We start from the raw sequence: 19,673 nt of genomic DNA on the forward strand, positions 1-19,673 counted from the left end.
AACATGGGTGCTGTACAGATATGGTTACAGATCTGACCGGAAGGGTTTCCCCCTTTCTACGATCTCTATGGTACAAACCGGTCGCGTACGGCTCACTCGGAACCAATGTCCATCTCGTGAATCTTCCAGGTGCCGTCCACCCACGGGCGCTTCTCGCCCAAGAAGGCGACTCTCTCCTCCTCCTTGGCGAGGGCCTCGACAATATACTTTTGCGCCACCTCGCGCACCTGGTCCTTGGAGACGTCAAGCAGCTGCTCGCGGCGCGTCTGCTTCATCTCCTCTGTGATGCCGGACGTGAACCGGCCCATGCCCTCCGAGTTGACCGACTGGGGCGCGTCGACGCCCTGGAACACGGAAATCTTGGCCTCCTCGAGGTCGCGGTCCGCCCACGCCTTGTCCGCGGCCCAGCGGCCGGCGTTGCGCATGATGGAGAGTGTGTTCTGCGGGTTGGGGTCGCGGTACGAGTAGAACCCAAAGAGGCCGTCCAGTCCCCTCGAGTACGCCCCGCCGCCGTAGGCGCCGCCCTTTTCGCGGATCTCGTGGTGGAGGTGCTTGTGCGTGAGGAGCTGCGCCAGGATCTGCAGCGGCGCGCCATCGGCATGCGTGTACGAGACGGTGGGCACCGCCAGCGAACCGTAATAGACCTGGTACGGTAACGGGAAGAAGGACTTGATGTTCTTCTGCAGCGTCGCTGGCTTCTGGGTCGACGGCAGGGGCAGGTCCTTGGGGAGGGTCGACATGAAGCTAGTCAGGGCGTTGAGGTTGGCGCCCGTGCTCTCTGCCCCGCAGGTGAGCGCGGTGCGGAAGTTACCACCGGCGAGCGCGATTTTCTGGATCTGCTTGAGCTTGTCAATGACGTCCGCCAGACCATCCGTTTCGGGACGATTGGCAAGCGACGTGACGAGCTTGACCTGCGAGAGGCCGCCAATCTGCTGTCTGAACCAGGCGTTCCGCGTGAGTCCGGCTTCCGCGAACCCGCGGGCGTACTGGTGGCCGGATGAGGCAATATCGTTGACCACGCCGTCGGCAGATGCCTGGAGCAGCTGTCTGATGCGCAGGGCGGCCTCCGGGCTGTCGAAATCCGTGTCTTGCACGAGCTTGCGCAATATGTCAAACATAACGGGGACGTTTCTGTCCAGCGCCATGCCCGTAAACATCAGCCCCTCGCTCGCCTGGTGGAAGTCGGTGGGCGAAGGCGTCGAGTGGTACCCGACAGACACGCCTCCCGTCTTGAGCTTGATCAGGTCCTCGAGCTGCTCCATGGACATATCCTTGGTGCCGAGGCGCATGATGCTGTCGGAGAAGAGGGGGATCAACTCTCTGAGCTCGTCTGGCAGGTTCTCCAGGCTGTTGATGGCCCTGAAGTAGGTGAGGCCGTTAGTCGGGGCCTCGCGCCACTGGATCTTGACGCCGTTGGCCGTCTCGTCGCGCACAACCACGGGCTCCTTGCTTCGGGGGATGTCCTTGACGTGGACCGTCGGCAGACAGCTCAGGTCTTCCGTGTTGGACTTGCCCTGCTCGACAAGGAGGTCCAGCTCGCGCTGCTCAAACTTCTTGCGGGCCGCCTCGTCGCCGCCAGCTTCCTGGGAAGCCTGCTTGATCTTGGACGCCAGCCTCTCCTTCTCCTCGCGCGCGAGGTCTTCGCTAAACGTGGTTGACGGCAACATGGTGAAGGACAGGGTGTTGTCGTTCAACAGGTACTTGTCAATCAGGCTTTCCAGGTACCCGCCCTTGGCGAGCGCAGTCTCAAAGGCCGAAATGGTGTCGTTCCACGCCAACGAGTCAAAGGGGTCGACGCCCGTGAACCACTTGGGCTTGAGTCTGTGGAGCATCGACATGCCAAAGTTGGCCGTCTTGTGCTTCAACGCCAGCTCCAGCTGGTGGAGGGATCCGTCAATCTTTGTTCTGTCGAACCCCTTTTGCCGGACTTCCTGGAGGATGCGCTGAACTTCGGCCTTGAGCTTGGGCACGTCGGCCTCCTGGACACCGGTCAAGCCGATGGAGAAGATGCCCAGCTTGGCGGAGCTGTCGTAGCCGGCGTTGGGGCTAAAGTCTGTGCCGAGACCGGCCTCGATCAGCCCGCGGTACAGGGGAGATCCGTAGCCGTCCATCAACAGAGTAGAGAGCAGCGCGAGGGAAAAGGACTCGACAACGTCGGACGAGTCTCCCATGATCCACGAGACGGACGTCTTGTACTGCCTGTCGGGGTCTACCAGGGGGTCGAGAGGGCCCTTCACGGTGACCTCTCTAGGCCCGGAGGCCAGATTGATCGGCTGGTGAATCGTCTTGTCCTCCTGTATCCTCTCGAACGCGCTGAGCTGGGCGTTGACCTCTTGCAGGTGGTCCGACAGGGGCATGTCTCCGTACGTGAACAGCTTCGCGTTGCTCGGGTGGTAGTGCTCCGCGTGGAACTTGCGCAGCTGCTCGTACGTTAGGTCGGTGATCTTTTGCGGGTCGCCGCCAGAGTTGTTGATATCGGGGAAGATGTGGTCCTGGAACCGAATGTAGAACAGGTAGCCGGCGTCCGACATCTGGCCCTTCATCTCGTTGTAGACGACGCCCTTGAAAACGAGGTCGCTCTCCTCGCCGTTGGCGGCCTGCGGGTTCTCCGGTCCGATGCGCCATCCCTCCTGGGTGTAGTCGGACTCCTTGAGCAGCGGATGCAGTGTCGCGTCCATGTATACCGACATGAGGTTCTTGAAGTCCTGGGAGTTGGTTGTCGCAAACGGGTAAAAGGTGTGGTCCGATGCCGTGAAGGCGTTCATGAAATTGGACAGCGTCCTCGGCAGCATCTTGAAGAAGGGATCGCGAATGGGATATCTAGATGGTCAGCAGGGTAAGGCATGAAGGGCACAGTGAACACACCTCTGACTGCCGCACAGCGTGGTGTGCTCCAGGATATGGGGCACACCCGTGTCGTCGGGAGGGTTCGTCTTGAAGCCGATGGAGAAGACATTGTTGCTGTCGTCGCGGGCAATGTGTAGGTAGTCTGCGCCAGTCTTGTCGTGTTGCAGGTGAAGAGCCGTCAGCTCCAGCTCCGGCACGTGCTTTGTCCTCAGGAGTGTGAAGCCATGGAGCTTGTCGCCGGGCTTGGGGTACTGGGAGAGCTCGGTCACGGCTTTCTTGGCCGTGTTGACGGCGTTGCGCAGCATGTTGACGAGTGGAAGTTGTTTGCAGAGGATCAGAGCCTCATTCCGGAGGGAGAAGAAGACGGGAGCTTCGTTCTAAGAATGACTGAACGGCATACGGTCGAGGAGCCACTGTGGAGCGGAAGGCGATTCGCAGCTTTCGGCCGGCTTCTGGCTGGAAATTTTTAGGCGTTGTCGGCGCTGGCCTGCCGCTATTCGTCATCACACAGGGCATGTGGGGTCCGCATTCACCAAAACGCTCTCTGAGGCACTACCGGGTCAGTGGGCCTGGGCCTGCGTAACGCATTAACGAGCAGCTAACACGGTGCAACCGACAACAGCGACGCCGCCCGGTAGATTGGCACGTCGTCCGCTAGGCAAGTACCTCCATCGCCCTTTCTCCGGGTGCACTTTATTCTCCTCCCTTCCACGCCCGCCAACGGAAATTGGGAAATCGCGAATTCCAAAAGGCGACCAGTGGGATCGTGGGCAATTCGTTTTCTTACTGCGGACTCTACCCAATATATCGGCATCCGGATTGATTATCCGTACTTGGACCTTTGCCGGCCCTGACCCAAGGTACTCGACGGGTAGGTACGAACGAGGCCTGCAGCAAGTCTCTCCTCCACCCGTTTTTCTCGAGTACAGTGGCATTTCTAATGCGCACGCCTGAACCACGCAGACACCACGCTACCTACACCACCCTAAGGCACCTCACCCTAGCCCGTCGTTCCGTCCAACGTCGAAAATCTGCAAAGGAGGTCAATGAAGGGGAAACCGACGACGAGAGCACACAAACCGACTGCTGGCTCCGAACATTGCGGTTGAGACTGCCGCGGGGAAACCAGGGACCCGACTTGACGCCCACGACGACTCGGTTTTGCGACGCCGACCCGCTCGATCGATCGAAACCGGATGCGAATTCGTCGCCGACGACACGGAAGGAACACATGCAACCGCTACCCCTCCTGCCCGCCGAGTAAATGCCCCTCAGCCAGGCCGACGCCGACATGTCCAACGGTCAAGATGGTCACGCCCACCCGCCGGCGTCCCTGAAGAAGGGAAAGCAGAAGAAGGCGGTCGACTCGAACGAGTCTGCAAAGCTGCTCGCGCAACGCATCTCGCAGCTAGAGCAAGAATCAGCTGGAGAGAAGGATCAGGAAGCTGAGATTGGTGCGTACCGCCTCCCATCGTGCCTTACCCCTCCTGGAGGCCGGAGGGGCCGAGTCGCGCGTTTGCCCAAGTCTGCGTAGGTCATGGCCACGATGATCACGGTCACGGTCATGGTCATGGTCATGATCAGGCGCAGGTGGGAGCCTCTCGTGCCGGCGGTTCGTGGGGTTCTATTTCTGCAGTGGCGGGGCTAACGGCAACAGAGCGCGAGGTCAAGCGTGCGAACCGCGATTTGGCCCAACAGGTGGCAAAGATGAGCGATCTGCAAAAGATTGAGCACCTCACCCGTCGGTCCAGCGAACTGCTAGCCGACATGCGCCGTGTGGAGCGCGAGAACCAGAAGAACAAGAAACGTGGAGACGCCCTGCAAAAGGAAAAGGATGCGAATCGCACCGAGCTGAGCAAGACGGTCGGCCTGAAGGAGAAGCTCGAGAAGCTCTGTCGCGAACTGCAGCGGGACAACAACAAGTACAAGGTTTGCGGCCCCCCTTCGCCAGCGGACGGGGCACGGCTGACCTTGTGTGCCTAGAACGAGAACAAGACCCTCCAGGACAACCTGAAGCACAACAGCTCTGCGTACGATGAGAAGCACGCGGCCCTGCTTGCCAAGCTGGAGGGGATTCAAGAAGAAAAGGACCATCCGCGGAAGCAGGTTGTGGACATGAGCGTTGACACCTTGTATGTCACTTGCCGTCGTTGTTGCGCTGGACTAACCCCTTGCAGATTCAAGAACCGGTTCAAGTCCTTCATTGAGCAGTACGAGTTGCGTGAGCTGCACTTCCACTCCACGATGCGCACCAAGGAGCTGGAGGTGCAATACAACATGGCGCGCTACGAACGAGAGAAGAAGCTCGCAGAGGCCGAGTCGACGAGAGCGCGGAATCTCCAGGCGCAGGTCCAGACCTTTACCAAGACGGAGACGGAGCTTCGGAATCAACTCAACGTCTACGTTGACAAGTTCAAGCAGGTATGATGACTGATGAAAAGTTGCAGAGGTTTGGGCTGAGCTTTTGCTGACAGATCAAGGTTGAGGACACGCTCAACAACAGCAACGACCTCTTTCTCACGTTTCGGAAGGAAATGGAGGACATGTCCAAGAAGACGAAGCGGCTGGAGAAGGAGAACGAGACGATGAAGCGCAAACACGAGGCGACGAATGCCAACATCATCCGCATGGCCGAGGAGCGCGAGGACTGGCGCAAGAAGGCGGCCGAGGCGATCAAGAGAGCCGAGAAGCTTAGAAGCATTATCGAGCAGATGCAGCAGCAGGGCCGCAAGGTTCCGCCCGGAGCAGCGGCGACACTGGAGAGTTGCTACTCGGACAGCAACGGCCACATGGACGGGGACGGCAGCGACTACTCGGACGACGAGGAGGAGGAGGGCGAGGAGGATCCGAGCGAGTTTGACGATGATACGGAGGAGGAGCCCCAGCCTGGAGAGCCAGAACCCCCCAGACCCTACGGTCCAGAGAGACCACCAGTACCCCAAGCTGCAACGAACGGCCACTAGGAATCCGGACAGAGCGTTTCGGGGGCTACACCGGTGGGGCCTGTGTTCGATGCCCAGTCCACCAGCGAGACGGCCGCCATCTTGCCCATGTGGCATCACAAGAAGAAGCACGTGTCTCTCAAGCAGAAGACTGGCCGTGTTCTTTCACGAGTCGGGCATTTCTGCCAGGCAAAGATGAATGCGCTGTTGTCGGTCTTCTCTTAGGACCTTTGTGCTCTGCATTCTTGGCCTGGCTCTCATTGACCTCGTTCAATGGGTTTGGCTGGCACGAAAGGCATGGCCGTCATGATTTCTACGAGCAAACAAGCACAGGGGTTGAGATGATGATGGTCCTTGGCAAGCTCTGTCTAGATTAGCAGCGTTCGGCGTCTGTAGTGGTTCGGAATACAATCAATCTCCACGTGCTTTTGTTTGGCAGAGTTTACAGAGTCTCGGGGACTGTACCCCAAAGTCAAATGTTGCGAGGCCCAAAGTTTATAAATGACGATGCATTCCCGATACCTTGAAGGGGTGACGTCGATCTCCAGGGGTCTCACCAGAGGCTAAGCCACAGTTGGTCAGCAACCTGGCGGGAGGTCTGCAATTTCCCCGGATCCACAAAGTCAATCCCACCCAAAGGTGCCTTGGGGGTGCCTTATCCGTCCAGAAAGTCTGCGATAAGGGGCTACCAGCCACAGATAGTGCCAACGCACCTGCCATGGCCCATGGACCTTGACAATCCGAAAGTCCACTGCACTGGGCTTGCATCAGCACCCGCACCCGCAGCTGCAGCGAACCCCAAGGGCCCCCGAGGGAGTGCCACCCTGACTGCCTACGCCTGCGCCTGCGCCTGCGCCTGCGCCCGCGCCCGCCTGCTGCAACCAGCGGAATGTTGAGCCCAACTTTTGACAGCTGAGGTGAGGCTGCCTTTTGTTTCCGGCGCACTTGAAACCAACCGTTACTCGCCCAATCCACGTCCCATGGCTCCCTTCGCCTCTGGACTTTTCTTCAACTGAATATCCATCACCAGCAATTCGATAACGAGGGCCTCGACATTTGCCCTTTGCTTGCACCCCGGGTCGAGGCCGCGCCGATCGTTTAAAAATCCGCTTCCTTCCCTTTGGTTCCCTTCTTGATGCCCGCGACGTCATCCCTCGAGACCCTGCAGCAGCCATCACCACCATGGCCTTCTTGGAGGACCCGCGGCTGCGCCAGCGATGGAACCAAATCTCCCACAACGCCGGCGAGGTGACGGAGAACGCCGCCGCCGGCATCTGGAGCTTCCAGCACCACTACATCAACCCGTGTCTCGCCTCCCTCGCCGCCTCCCTGGAGCAATGCGCCAACCCGTGTCTCGGCGACCGCGAGGAGCGGGCGAGGAGGCGACGGGAACGAGATCGCGCGGGCGGGAGGGCCGAATACAGCTTCGACTTTTACGACGACTGGTACGCCGAGGGCCAGGACGGAGGGTTCCTGGGCGGCTGGGGCAACGACGACTGGGACCGCCTGCTCGCGGGCACGGGGTCGCAGCAGAAGAACAACACGGGGGGCGGCGAGGTGCAGCAGGATCAACCGAAACGAAAACGCGGCATGAGCTACGGCACGCGGGGCAGAGGGAGCAAGGCGCTCGAGTCCGATCCGACGGTGATCCCCAGCACGCAGCCCATTGGGTTCCTGGGCAAGCTGCCGTGGAAGCTGGGCAAGACGCTCCGCTACAAGCCGAGCGCGGCGGATTTGCAGGATCACCCGCGGCAGCACGGCGAGATGGGCATGGGCGAGACGGAGCCGCTGCTTGCGCACGATTCTGATGACGACGATGATAACGACGGCCACGACGTCTTCCAGAGCCGGACCGCCAAGACTAGAAATCGCAGCGGGACGACGGGGTCCGGGGTGTCGTCGGATTCGTACCGGTCACGGGGCGACTTGTTCCCCAGCGACGGCGAGGGTGAGGAGGACGCCGTGCCGTTTGACGACGAGTTCATGGTCCTGGACAAGGTCCGAGACGACCGCAGCAGCAGTAGGACAAAGGCGAGCAAGGGCAAGCGGCGGGCCGACGGACGGCCCATATCGCGGACGGTGTCGAGGGCGACGATCGATTCCAGCCATTCCATGCTCGGTCCCAGCGTGCGGCGGAGCTCGACGAGCGGACCCACGACGCCGGATACGCCCGTCGCGCCGTCCATGGAGGCCTCGATGGAGGAGCTGCAGAGGGAAGAGGAGCGCATCAGGAGAGAGGAGGACGACGAGGTCGAACGCAAGCGGCAGGCGGCGCTGCAGCTTGCGTCGGAACGGGGGCTGCACGAAGCCGGGGAGGAGCCGACGTCCGAGGAGCGGGCAGCGTCCGAAGTGGATTACGCCAAAAGTGACGAGGTGGACTACGTGTCAGACTCTCCGAGTCAAAGATCGCCGCCGAGGTCTACGCACGGCGACGACGCGCCCGTCATCCGGTCCACCACGCAAGAGCAGTACATACGGACCGAGGAGTTCGTCCCGGCGCGTCTACCGAGCTTTCGATAGACCAGAGTGCCCAGGGGACGTGTACCACGTGGTTCTTATTGTATACTAGTTGGGCGACGCCAACGATAATCATGTCATAACGATACCAATGCAGGGAGATGAGGGCAGCATTTCAATAGAAGCGGTGCATGGCGCGGCGCACTCGATTTGTTTTTTTCCCCCTTCTTGCCGTGATGTCGTGACTGCTGGGCCTGTTGTCCATGACGGAAGGACGGTCGGACGGAGGACGGAGCAGAGAATGGCCGACTCACATGCCGCTGTGGTTGCCCGTTTCAGGCCGCTCGGGGGCCGGAGGTAGGGGTCGGGGTCACGGGCGGGCGAGCTGCTGTCCCAACAAGGCAATTGCCTCGGTGTGAATTCCCCGCAAATAGCTCCCCCCAACCCCACACTCTTCACCCCGGATTTACCTAGGTGCTTCGGCACGACTACTCGACTACTAGCTCCAGGCGTGTCATTGAGCTCCCTTTTATTCCCAACCTCTTGGCTGTTTGTTGCGCTTTCTTCATTTGTACATCACTTTACGCTTCTTCTATGCGCCATTCGCCATTTTGAGAACCAGAGAGCGACTACCAGCACAACTCCTCGCCAAGACCAGTGTAAGACAGACCACAGTCAAGATGGCACCCTCCGGCCCCATCACAACACCCATAACCCAGCTCCTGGGCATCCAGCACCCGATCCTCCTCGCCGGCATGGCCCGCACCTCGGGCGGCCCCCTGGCAGCAGCCGTCTCCAACGCCGGCGGCCTAGGCGTCATCGGCGGCTTCCAGTACACCCCCGACCAACTCCGCGAGATCATTGCCGAGATGAAGGCGAACTTCAAGTCCCCCGACTTGCCTTTCGGCGTGGACCTCGCGCTGCCGCAGGTCGGCGGGAACGCGCGCAAGACGAACCACGATTACACGGGCGGCAAGCTCGACGAGCTCATCGACATCACGATCGCCTCTGGCGCGCGGTTGTTTGTGAGCGCGGTGGGGGTCCCCCCCAGAGAAGTGATTGAGAGGTTGCACGCGGCGGGGATTTATGTCATGAACATGGTCGGGCACCCGAAGCACGCTGTGAAGGCGCTGGATTTGGGGGTGGATATCATCTGCGCGCAGGGGGGCGAAGGGGGCGGACACACGGGCGACGTGGCGAACTCGGTGCTCATCCCCGCGGTGGTGGACGTCGCGAGGCGGTACAAGCCGCCCATGCTCGAGGGGTCCACGGCGTTGGTGATCGCCGCGGGCGGTATGTACAACGGCCGCAGCCTGGCGAGCTCGCTGATGCAGGGGGCCGTCGGCGTGTGGGTCGGCACGCGGTTCGTGGCGAGCGTGGAGGCGGGCTGTAGCCGGGAGCACAAGGAGGAGGTGGTGTCGTGCGGGTTCGAGGGGACGGAGAGGACGCTGGTGATTAGCGGGCGGCCGTTGAGGATGAAGACGAATGAGTATATCCGCGGGTGGCACGCGCGGCCGGAGGAGATTAAGAGGTTGACGGAGGGCGGGACGGTGCCGATTGAGCATGATTTCGAGCAGGGGCGGGAGGACATTGAGATTCCGCATCTGATGGGGCAGGTTGCGGGCGCGATCGATAGGATTCAGCCGGCGGGGGAGATTGTGGAGGAGATGGTGAAGGAGGCGGCTGAGCAGTTGAGGCTCGGGGAGGTTTATCTTGGACGGAGTAAGCTCTGAGGGGTTGTAGGATGGTGTACGAGTTTAGGATTAAGAAGATTGACTACATGGAAATGGGTATTGTGATGTCGTGTCGATGGATCATTACGCTTCGTCCTCCGTCTCCGTTATTGTCTCTGCCTCTGGAGCTCAGATGAACTCCCCCACGCGGATCCGCGTCTTCCCCCACCCCTCGGCCAACTCTCTCACTTCTTCCCCTATTCTATCCGCCTCCTCCTTCGAGTACCCGAGCCGCAGCTGAACCTCCTCGGGCGTACACAGCTCCCGGATCTCAGGAAGCGGCGCAGGAATCCTGCTGCCTGTCTTCGTCCCGCTCAGCACCAGCGTCAAGGTCTCCAACCCAGCCCGGTACCGACACTTCAACCACGAACCCGGGTTCCGAAACGGCTCCTCGCACACGACAATGACGTGCCTCGCCCCGCGAACAGGGAATCCGCCGCCACCCTTGCCCTCCACGACGGCGATGCTGTCCCGCAAGAAATCGATGTAGATCCGCCTGTCGCCCCAGGTGTTTAGCCGGACGAGTGTATACCGCCGCAAGGCCTCGTACCGCGCCTCACGGTTCACTGCAAGTAAAGTCGGGTTCGGCGCATGTGTTGCGAGGAGCGTCCGCGGGTGGTCGCAGGCGTGCTGCCAGATTTTGAGGCGGAGCTCGGCTGGCAACCGGGAGAAGGGGTGGAAGGTGTGTTCGGGCCCGTGGACCTGAAGGCGCAGGCCCTCGAGGTGGTTGGAGAGGCTCGCTGTTGTGCGGTGGGCTTCCGTGGTGAGGACGGAAGTTATTGTCTGGGTGAAGTGGGCGAGGAAGACGAAGGGGAGGAAGGGGAGAGGCATTTCGCAGGTGGGACGGCTTGTTGCCTCCCGTTTGAGCTTTTGGGTGAGGGACATTATGAATTGAGGTGCGGGTTTGCCGTGAGGTTGCTATTTGTATGTTTGAATAGGGGCTCCGATGTTTCCGACCTCCTATTTTCGTACGTGGTCCTCGCGGCGGGTCGTCAGCGCGAAAAGGGGCGGGCCTTCTCCTTAAGACTATTCAGTCCGGCACGTCAAACTTCAATGGCTAGCGGGAATGTCGACAAGCGGGTAGAGAGATCGCCGACTTTGTCTAGAAAGCGACCCGGTGGCTTTGTTGATGAACCCGGGGCTGCGGTGCTGCCGGCGCAGAATCAAGCCACCAAAAGAATAGCCAAACGGCAATACGCTGCTTTGGTGGGTTCCGGTCTAGATTTGCGCACCCGATTGTCGTCTTTCCGCGGAAACTGTGGGAGCAAGTGGCTGGTGGGCTCGTTCTTTGAATCAAGTATGTCCAGACGAAGTTAGTGCCGGAGGCTGGTGAGCGGCCTTCCTTTGTTCTGGTGGAGAGGGCCACTGAATGGGCGGCAGAGATTTTGTAATCTTTGGGCGAGGGATGAGGCGCGCGCTGGCGAGCGATGCCGAGGTGATGAGTCCTATTTGTATTCTAAGTTGACTTGATGGTGTTGCAGTGTCTCGGATAGGATAGATGGATCGATGTGATCTGGGCACTTGCATGGCGAGGCGCGGAAGGCGTGGTTACACGTCAACTCACGCCATCACTGTGGCGTTCTCGATGTCTGCTTCGATGTAAAGGAGTCTCGTACTTTGCCTGCGTCCGGCATGAAAGGTCCGTCGCAGAACAGCCGCCATCCTGAAGAACTCCTTCGTGGCAACCCTGTATTCGATGACCGCCATGGGCTTCTGGGTGAGGTGGAGGGGTTCGCTTGCCTAGATGGCAAAGGTCACGCCAAAGAAACGTCAGACTGTCTCAGACACTCCTGTCTCGCCGTTGCAGCTGACTGGATTTCGGTGGTTGGCAGACTGGGAACGTCGACCCCAGGGAGCGGTTCAAACGGCCTGTATCTGAGTCACCCGAGACAGGGCCAGCATCATCGGCATTCCAGTTCGACGACACATGGCGATTCCAAAGCTTGGCTGTTCAAGACATATGTGCCGGAGTCGTAACTTCGATTGCGATGCTACGAAGCATGTGAAGGCGTGGATGTCCAAGACGAGTTTGGGCCTCGGGATTTGGTCCTGGTGCGGCAAGGGGCAGATGTGCTCGGAGGCGATTAAATGCTCTTGCAGAGTCTCAGATGCCTTGGTGTGGACAGGTGTGCTCCCCCTCTCCCGCCAGATCGTAGGATGCTCTGATGATCCGCCGTCCGAGGTTGTTTGGACACACCACACATCTTCAACTTGTCCAATAGTCGGAATTCCCGTAGTCTAATTAGAAATCGCTTTCCGACTGATGACGACCAAAGCCAAAGCCTGCGGTTCAAGTTTCCCGACTCTAGGGATGCCCACAAAGATTAGCGAGAACCAGACGCAGAATGGGGGCAGCATAATTTCACGCACCTAGGCTTCCAAGAAGCTGTGCCATCTTTCATCGTTCCAGCGAGCAGCTTTTCCATCCATAGTTGGTTTCCTCGTAGCTCTGGACTCTGGACACGAGATGTACGAGGGGTCCAACTGCACAAGGTTCGGCTGAGGATCCTGTATAAATCTCATGAGAACTGCATTGACTGCTCGAATCCCTTTCCCCATAGTCTCTGTTGTTGTGTTTGAAGACGTCTTGTTCTCTGTTGACGAGGGGTCGGTCTGCTGCCATTTCTTGAAGATCTATGTTGTGTTTGTTGATCCAAGGACCGAAGTCTCCGTGATATCGTCGCTCGGCTCTGCTTGGCCATGTTCAAGGTTTATTCGTAAGGTGAATAGTTCAAGGACGCCTGATGGTCCAAAGTCGGTGTGTCTTGTGATGGCGGAAATACTCCCACTTCTTGGCCGAGAAATGGGCCCTAGACAGCCATACACATTGACGACGATGGCTAGCCAACACACGCGCTGTCTCTCGCCAAACGACGTCGCCGACGCGACTTGTAGAGGGGACTTTTGCGTTTGTTCCTGGCAACTGAAGTAGACGCCTTTATAGGAGACGGAACAGATTCGCACCCGTCATTGAATAGGGGCCAAGAGTGACTCGTTCCTTCCCTCTGCCTACGTCTCTCCTTCCTTTTCAGCACGCAGCCAAACCCTCTCGCTTATAAAATCCACCAGCGGCATCGGAATCTCTTCCATCTTTCCTCTCCGCCACAGAGAATATTCAGCGAACCATCTTCATTACAAGACCTGCCACCTTCGTCTCAGTAAAATCTAATCGTTCAAATTCACCCCCCGTTCCGAATCAGACTGCTCGAATCATCACCATGTCTGTCACCAGCGGCACGTCCAGCAGGCCTCTGATCCGCAAGCCGGCCCCCCATGAGGCCGTCTTCTGTAGCGTCTGCAGCCGGAGATTCCCCAGCTTCGAGGAGCTGATGGGACACAAGCGCATGGCGATGCTGACCGAAGGAACCCACATCCACTGCGCCGTGTGCACCCGCGACTTCAACAGCCAGGACGCCTTAAACAAGCATCTTCTGGAGGTGAGTACAACCGGATCTCCAGCACTGAACATGGACTAACGAGAACAGGCACACCCTCAGGAGCAGAATCTCACCTGTCCCGGCTGTCAGAAGAAGTTTGTCCGGTTGGCTGGGTGGATGAGACACCTCGAGCATGAAGACTGCCCGGGAATTCGCCGCGCAGACGTCGACCAGAACCGCGCAAAGAAGCTCACCTTTTCCCATGAGCTCGAGAAGCGCAGCGGCTCCCAGTTCGGAGACTACTTCCCCGTGTCCCACCCCAGCGTCCAGTCCGCCTTCGAGGCGCAGTCCAACCTCGATGCCGTATCCACTGTGGACGCGCAGTCCGAGTTCGACGACAAGGCCTACATGGCCCATCCGTCCTTCTTCAAGCCCCAGGACTTTCCCAATCTGAGGGATGTCACTGAGAGCCTGGAGAGCATCCAGCAGTCGGATGATGGCAAGAAGAGAGTCGTGGACGACGTGAACAATCCGTCTCACCGGCTCTTCGATCCTAGAAAGTACTACAACACCCTCACGCGCAAGTATAAGTGTCCGCAGCCGTCCTGCAAGTTCGTGGCCCCTTCCCTAACCACATGGCAAGATACTGACACCAGAACAGGAAGACATTCCCCAACAGCGGCGCTCTCATTACCCACATGAAGTCGGCGGCCTCGCACTACAATGCCAAGCTGCAGTGCCCCGGCTGCCTGCGCTACTTCAGGGATGCGTCGTCCTTGACCGCCCACTCCGAGTCGGAGTCGACCCGATGCAGCATCCGCAAGTCCGAAAACTACCGCTCCTACCTTGACCAGCTCACCGGAGGCATGGCGGACCTCGGCGCCAAGCACAAGGACGGTACTGTTAAGTATGAGGTCAGCACGGAGGCCGTCGTCAAGTTCGCTCCGTCTCGGATGGCCAGAACGGCCACGGAGGATTACATGGCACAGAAGGAGGCCGATCGTCAGGAGGACTGGGCTCGCAACAATATTGTCTGGTAGGGGTTTATTGGGGAGATGCCATCAGCGAGTGGTAGCGAAGCACGTTTAGGTATCCAAGTACGGATAGAAGAACTAAACTCAAGAGTCTAGCGGGCAAGAAGCTCGTCCACGAGGTGTCGTCGCAAAACCGTGCCAATTTTGCCCACACTGTATGCCCCGCCAACACTTTACGCGCCATCTCACCAAGACGCGCTCGTCGCGTCCCACCTAAATGTTCCGTCGTCAAACTTCCCGGCGCTCAACTTCACGGCACGTACAACAGCACCAGAAACGATGGCGGAAGCGGAATTGAAGGAGTTCTTCACTTCGGGAGACAAGGCTCTTGAGCCTGAAGTTCTCACCGAACTGCAGTCCCTATTGCGCCTGCACGACCTGTCCGCCGAGGACCTCTTTTACAAATGGGAGTCCTTCTGCATCAAGATGGACATGGACGCCATGAACCCCGACATTGTGCACGTGCGAAACTTCAAAAAGGATATCCAGGACGCACTGGAGAAGAGCAACCGACAGCAGACACACATCAAGACGGAGAAGCGCAGTCACGGCACCCCGCGAGCCGGAAGAGGCGGTGGCGACGTCTTTGGCATGCTGGATGGACTGGTGCCCAGTACGCCGGCTTCAGGGAGGCTGAACAAGCCGAGCAGTCTGCGGAAGAAGACGCACGAGACGCCGACAATGTCGCGGGTCAAGGCCGAGATCCCCTCGAGCTCGCCAGACTACAAGGGCGCCTCCAAGATGGAGGAGCAGCTCAACTCAATGTCACTGTAGGAACGCAGGCCCTACCCTTCACACAGACACTGACGATAGCAGACCCAGCTCGTTCAACGACCGACAGAACGCCGGCGAGACGGTGGAAGTGCTCAACGACCACCTCGACGCTCCCGAGCCGCCGATTTGCCCGTACCCCGAACCCCGCATCAAGTTGACGGCGGCGTCAGACCAGAAGAAGCTGGCGTACAAGCCCCTGGCGATGAAGTTGTCAGAGGCGTCGGAGATCCTCGACGACAGGATAGACGAGTTTATGCACATCATCCAGGACTACCACAAGCTGGACTTTTCAGAATTCGGCAACGCGGCGAGCCAGAGCACGACAGAGGTGATTGCCGTGGGACGCATCGCCTCGGATGCGCCAGAGGGGAAGCTGAACGCGGCGTCGCTGGTGCTGGAGATGTCGAGGCGGGTGGGCGGTGGTCTGCGAGCGCCCCTTAACATGCGCAACAAGGGGTACAGCTTCTTCCCCGGCCAGATTGTGGCCCTCAGGGGCATCAACACCTCGGGCAACGAGTTTGTCGTCGAGGATGTGCTTGAAGTGCCTCTTCTGCCCAACGCGGCTTCGACGCCGGCCGCACTGGCTGCGCACCGCGAGAAACTACGAGGCGACCCCGACGCCATGGACACCGACGCAGACCCGGCGCCCCTCAATATTCTCTACGCCTCCGGTCCGTACACGGCAGATGACAACCTCGACTTTGAGCCGCTGCACGCCCTCTGCGACCAAGCCGCCGACACGTACGCGGACGCACTGGTGCTGACGGGGCCGTTCATCGACAGCGAGCACCCTCTGATTGCGATGGGCGACTTTGACCTCCCCGAGGAAGCCGTCATCGAGCCGGACACAGCCACCATGTCGACCGTCTTCAAGTACATGTTCTCCCCGGCCCTGAACCGCCTCGTGTCCGCCAACCCCAGCATCACCATCCTCCTCGTCCCCTCGGTGCGCGACGTCATCGACAAGCACGTCTCGTGGCCGCAGGACTCGGTCCTGAAGAAGGAGCTCGGCCTCCCCAAGACGGCGAGGATCGTCACCAACCCGATGACGCTGTCCGTCAACGAGATGGTCATGGGCATCTCGTCGCAGGATATTCTCTGGCAGCTGCGGCACGAGGAGCTCGTTGGCGGCCGCCCCGCGGATCCGTCGCTGTTGTCGAGGCTTAGCAGGTACCTGTTGGAGCAGAGGCACTTTTTCCCGCTCTTCCCGCCGACGGACCGCCAGAAGCTGCCCAAGACGGGGACCGAGGAGGGCATCCCGCCTGGTGCCATGCTGGATCTTAGTTATTTGAAGCTGGGCGAGATGGTCAACGTTCGCCCTGATGTGCTCGTGGCGCCCAGCTTCCTGCCCCCGTTTGCCAAGGTGAGTCTGTCGACTGTATACTGTGGGATCATACTGACAACGTTAGGTCGTCGAGAGCGTCCTCGTGATTAACCCGGGCTACCTATCAAAGAGACGCGGCGCCGGCACGTACGCCCGCCTGACGCTGTTCCCTCCCAAGGCCGACGCGGGCCAGTCCGCGGCCATGGTGAGCCACGGCGTGTTTGAGCGCGCGAGGGTGGAGATTAAGAAGATTTGAAGCGCACCTGCATGACGTTTACGATGGCAAAGGGTTTCTTTCAAGGCCTCGGAGTTTGGTTGGGAGGGTATATTCAGCATGCGCTCGTAGTGAGCCTGATCAGGATACGCTTCTTAATACATTTTGCAATGACGACCAGTGTCTGTTCTCTTTTGGTGGGTTTATCTAGAGTCCACGCGCCTCCGCTTGTCGCTGTCGTAGCGCTCTCTCTCGCGTGACGGGCTGCGCTTCCGCCTATCCCTGTAGTCGTCCCGCGAGTCGCGGCGCGGCGACCTCGACCTCGACCGATCTCGACGGCGGTAGTCGTCCCGGTCTCCGCGCCGGTCGTCTCTGTCGTCGCGATACCTATCACGATCACTTCTGCCACCAGCTGAAGGCGCCTTGCGGTCACCCAAGGGAATGGCGTTGGCACCGTTAACCTCACGATCATTGTCCGGCCGGAATCGCTCGTCCACATCCCTATCGAAGCCGCCTCTCCTCCGGTCACCACCACCCCCGCCACGCCGGTCATCAAACTCGCCCCATCGTCCGGTATCCTCGCTCTTGAGATCCTTGTACTTTGTCCCGCCCTTGCGTCCCAACTTCGTCATGTCGCGCTTCTGCAGATATTCCGGCAGCGCGCTGCGATCCTTGACATCATCCGCAATACGCATGCCCATGAGATCGCGCTTGTCGAGCCCGTACGCCTTCGCCTCCTCGCTGTAGAACGCGCCCTTGTGGTAGTACTTTTGCAGATACGACATCTTGCCCTTGGCGTCCTTTTCGTCCTGCTGCGCGGCAATCTTGTCCGCGTCCTCGGCGTCGCGCTCCTCTTGCGTGAGGTTCTGCCGCCTCTCGCGCTCGGCGTACTCTGCTTCCTGCTCGGCGATGCGGTCGCGCTCGCGCTTGACGCGCTTGAGCTCGCGGAGGCGCCAGGCTGCGAGTTCGGCCTCCGGGTCGAGGTCGTCTGTCGTGTCGACGTCGGAGCCCGAGGCCTCGTCGTCGTCCCAGTGCTTTTTGCCGGCGGCGCGGGCGGCGAGGTCCTTTGCGATTTGTTCTTCGACGAGGGCGTCGGCGGCGGCTTTGCGGCGGGCTTCTTCTTCTGCCTGGCGCGTCTCGTCGTCTTTGGTGGACGACTGTCCTTTGGCGGCTGCCGCTGCTGCGTTGCGCTGGTTTTTTGGGATGAATTTGGGTCGAATCATGAGGCGGCGGGGTGCTTCTTCTTCGCTGCTGCTTTCCTCCTCGCTGGAGCTTTCTTCTTCGCCTTCATCGTCATCTTCTCCCTCTTCCTCTTCTTCTTCTTCTGTGACGAAACCTTCTTCCGCAGCGAGCCGCTCCGCTTTCTCGCGCGCTATCCTCTGGTTCTCCTTGTCCTGCGCCTCGCGCCTCCGTTCGTCGAGGTTGACTTTGCTGACGTTGCTCGCGATCTTGGCGGCGCTCGATGCCTTTGGCGGCGGCTTGATCGCGCGGGCCTTGCTTGTGTCGTCGTTTGCCTTTTCTTCGTCATCGCTCGCGTCCGAGTCTGATGAGTCCTCTTGGGGGACGGCCTTGCCGGGGAAGTAGCGTCCCGGCTTGACCGGGTTCGCGGTCATGCGCTTGGGTGGCATCTTGTGGTTTGTGTGGATGGCGTGGATGGTGAATTGGATGACGTCCGGCAGAAAATCGAGGCTGCAAGGTACGGCACCTCAGGTCCCCTTGGCGGATTGACGGAACTGCACAAGTGTTTCCCCGCTGGGTGGCCCTGTAAGTTTAGCGTTTTTAGTGGACCTGACGCTGTCGCAGAGCTTCTGGCCCCTCCAAGACGTCCAAATTTGTGCCCGACTGAGGCAGAAGGGCGGCATGCACTTTGCGTCGAGGCTTTCGAAAACTTTCAAGGACCTGCATGCAGAATGGTCATCATTGGGTATCTATCATGAGTCTCATAGCCCGAGGACCACCTCTCTGGGCAACCTGAACCGAAACTGACAACGGACTACAAAATCTCCTCGTCGAAATCGTCGTTTGCTGGGGGAGGTGCCGGTACAGGAGGAGCTGGCGCAGACGCAGCGGCGACATCATCATCAGCGCCGTCCATCTCCTCATCCGTCTCCCAGCCCTTGCCAGCAGCCACCTCGACAGTCCTGCTCTTCGTCTGCCTCTGCTCCACCTCAGAATCCTCCTCGTCGGGAAACTTCTTGGCCGCAATGGCCCCCTTGTTGATGTCCTCCCACTGCTTGCTCCGCGTCTGGACCCTCCGCGCCCTGTCCTTGCTCTTCTCCGTCTTGGTCGAGGTCCGCCCCATGATGGCCTCGGCGCGGTCCGCCGCCTTTTCTTTCCTCTCCTTGGCCTTGGCGCTCATCTGCGCCTTGCGGTTCTTGGTCTTCTTGGACACGCCAGAGTTGTGCTGGGCGTTGAGGACCGACGGCCGGAAGTCGGTCGCGGCGGCCGGGGCCTTGACTTCCTTGAGGGACTTGTCGGTGTCGATGTCGACGTCCGTCGCCCGCCTTGCGGCTCTCGAGTGGAGCGAGGGTTCTGCTTATGTTAGACAGATGTCATAGTAAAAAGAGAGACTGCAGGCTCACGTCTGTTCTTCTTGGATGCGCCCATCTTTGCGATCGTATCGAGTTCTGTGGTGTAGACTGCACCGCCAGACTCGCCGCGGTGTGGGGGATATAAAATTCCTTATCGACCTGCACGCTATCTTATCACGATAAGCGGGGCGATCACAAGCCTTGGGACCGCGCTCTGACCAATCCTTGTCGCAGCGTTGCCCCTGTGGAACCCCTGGTCCCGCTCAACTTTGGCATCTTTCCTTCTAGCACTGCCGCGACGCCTCAACACCATCCGTGCAGACATTCCAGAGCCTTACTCACCCACAACCACTTAATCAGCGAGCATCGCCACGACTGGACACCTTTCGAATCGTCTTCTCGACATGGCAGCGCGTGGCCTCTCCGATATAGCATTGCAG

General features: G+C 59.6%; 6 protein-coding genes across 6 annotated transcripts; 3 read left to right on the forward strand and 3 right to left on the reverse strand.

Moving 5' to 3' along the window:
- Nucleotides 1-92: 92 nt before the first annotated feature.
- Nucleotides 93-3,152, reverse strand: CLUP02_07737 (peptidase M16C associated; the record flags this gene model as incomplete). Its single annotated transcript, XM_049286730.1, has 2 exons — nucleotides 93-2,820; nucleotides 2,866-3,152. 2 exons carry the CDS (start codon nucleotides 3,150-3,152, stop codon nucleotides 93-95), a joined length of 3,015 nt encoding a protein of 1,004 aa, XP_049143873.1.
- Nucleotides 3,153-4,111: 959 nt separating this feature from the next.
- On the forward strand, nucleotides 4,112-8,309 carry CLUP02_07738 (myosin-like coiled-coil protein; the record flags this gene model as incomplete). Its single annotated transcript, XM_049286731.1, has 11 exons — nucleotides 4,112-4,301; nucleotides 4,382-4,459; nucleotides 4,505-4,776; nucleotides 4,831-4,979; nucleotides 5,025-5,268; nucleotides 5,328-5,780; nucleotides 5,811-5,998; nucleotides 6,162-6,250; nucleotides 6,338-6,490; nucleotides 6,561-6,680; nucleotides 6,874-8,309. 11 exons carry the CDS (start codon nucleotides 4,112-4,114, stop codon nucleotides 8,307-8,309), a joined length of 3,372 nt encoding a protein of 1,123 aa, XP_049143874.1.
- Nucleotides 8,310-8,926: 617 nt separating this feature from the next.
- On the forward strand, nucleotides 8,927-9,979 carry CLUP02_07739 (2-nitropropane dioxygenase; the record flags this gene model as incomplete). The annotated part of the gene is made up of 1 exon (XM_049286732.1): nucleotides 8,927-9,979. The coding sequence occupies one exon, from the start codon at nucleotides 8,927-8,929 to the stop codon at nucleotides 9,977-9,979; it is 1,053 nt and encodes a 350-aa protein (XP_049143875.1).
- Nucleotides 9,980-10,108: 129 nt separating this feature from the next.
- Nucleotides 10,109-13,069, reverse strand: CLUP02_07740 (uncharacterized protein; the record flags this gene model as incomplete). Its single annotated transcript, XM_049286733.1, has 13 exons — nucleotides 10,109-10,897; nucleotides 10,952-10,998; nucleotides 11,077-11,177; nucleotides 11,212-11,235; nucleotides 11,289-11,444; nucleotides 11,544-11,714; nucleotides 11,792-11,848; nucleotides 11,907-12,189; nucleotides 12,241-12,284; nucleotides 12,350-12,435; nucleotides 12,470-12,613; nucleotides 12,641-12,895; nucleotides 13,046-13,069. The coding sequence occupies 13 exons, from the start codon at nucleotides 13,067-13,069 to the stop codon at nucleotides 10,109-10,111; spliced, it is 2,181 nt and encodes a 726-aa protein (XP_049143876.1).
- A 128-nt stretch (nucleotides 13,070-13,197) lies between these two features.
- CLUP02_07741 (DNA polymerase alpha/epsilon subunit B) lies at nucleotides 13,198-16,744 on the forward strand (the record flags this gene model as incomplete). The annotated part of the gene is made up of 6 exons (XM_049286734.1): nucleotides 13,198-13,416; nucleotides 13,465-13,967; nucleotides 14,018-14,387; nucleotides 14,487-15,154; nucleotides 15,207-16,527; nucleotides 16,574-16,744. 6 exons carry the CDS (start codon nucleotides 13,198-13,200, stop codon nucleotides 16,742-16,744), a joined length of 3,252 nt encoding a protein of 1,083 aa, XP_049143877.1.
- Nucleotides 16,745-16,905: 161 nt separating this feature from the next.
- Nucleotides 16,906-19,668, reverse strand: CLUP02_07742 (micro-fibrillar-associated protein 1; the record flags this gene model as incomplete). Its single annotated transcript, XM_049286735.1, has 6 exons — nucleotides 16,906-18,391; nucleotides 18,491-18,601; nucleotides 18,700-19,234; nucleotides 19,285-19,354; nucleotides 19,430-19,523; nucleotides 19,580-19,668. 6 exons carry the CDS (start codon nucleotides 19,666-19,668, stop codon nucleotides 16,906-16,908), a joined length of 2,385 nt encoding a protein of 794 aa, XP_049143878.1.
- Between the last annotated feature and the right edge of the window lie 5 nt (nucleotides 19,669-19,673).

The sequence above is a fragment of the Colletotrichum lupini genome, chromosome 4 (genome assembly GCF_023278565.1).
Source record: "Colletotrichum lupini chromosome 4, complete sequence".
NCBI lineage: Eukaryota > Fungi > Ascomycota > Sordariomycetes > Glomerellales > Glomerellaceae > Colletotrichum > Colletotrichum lupini.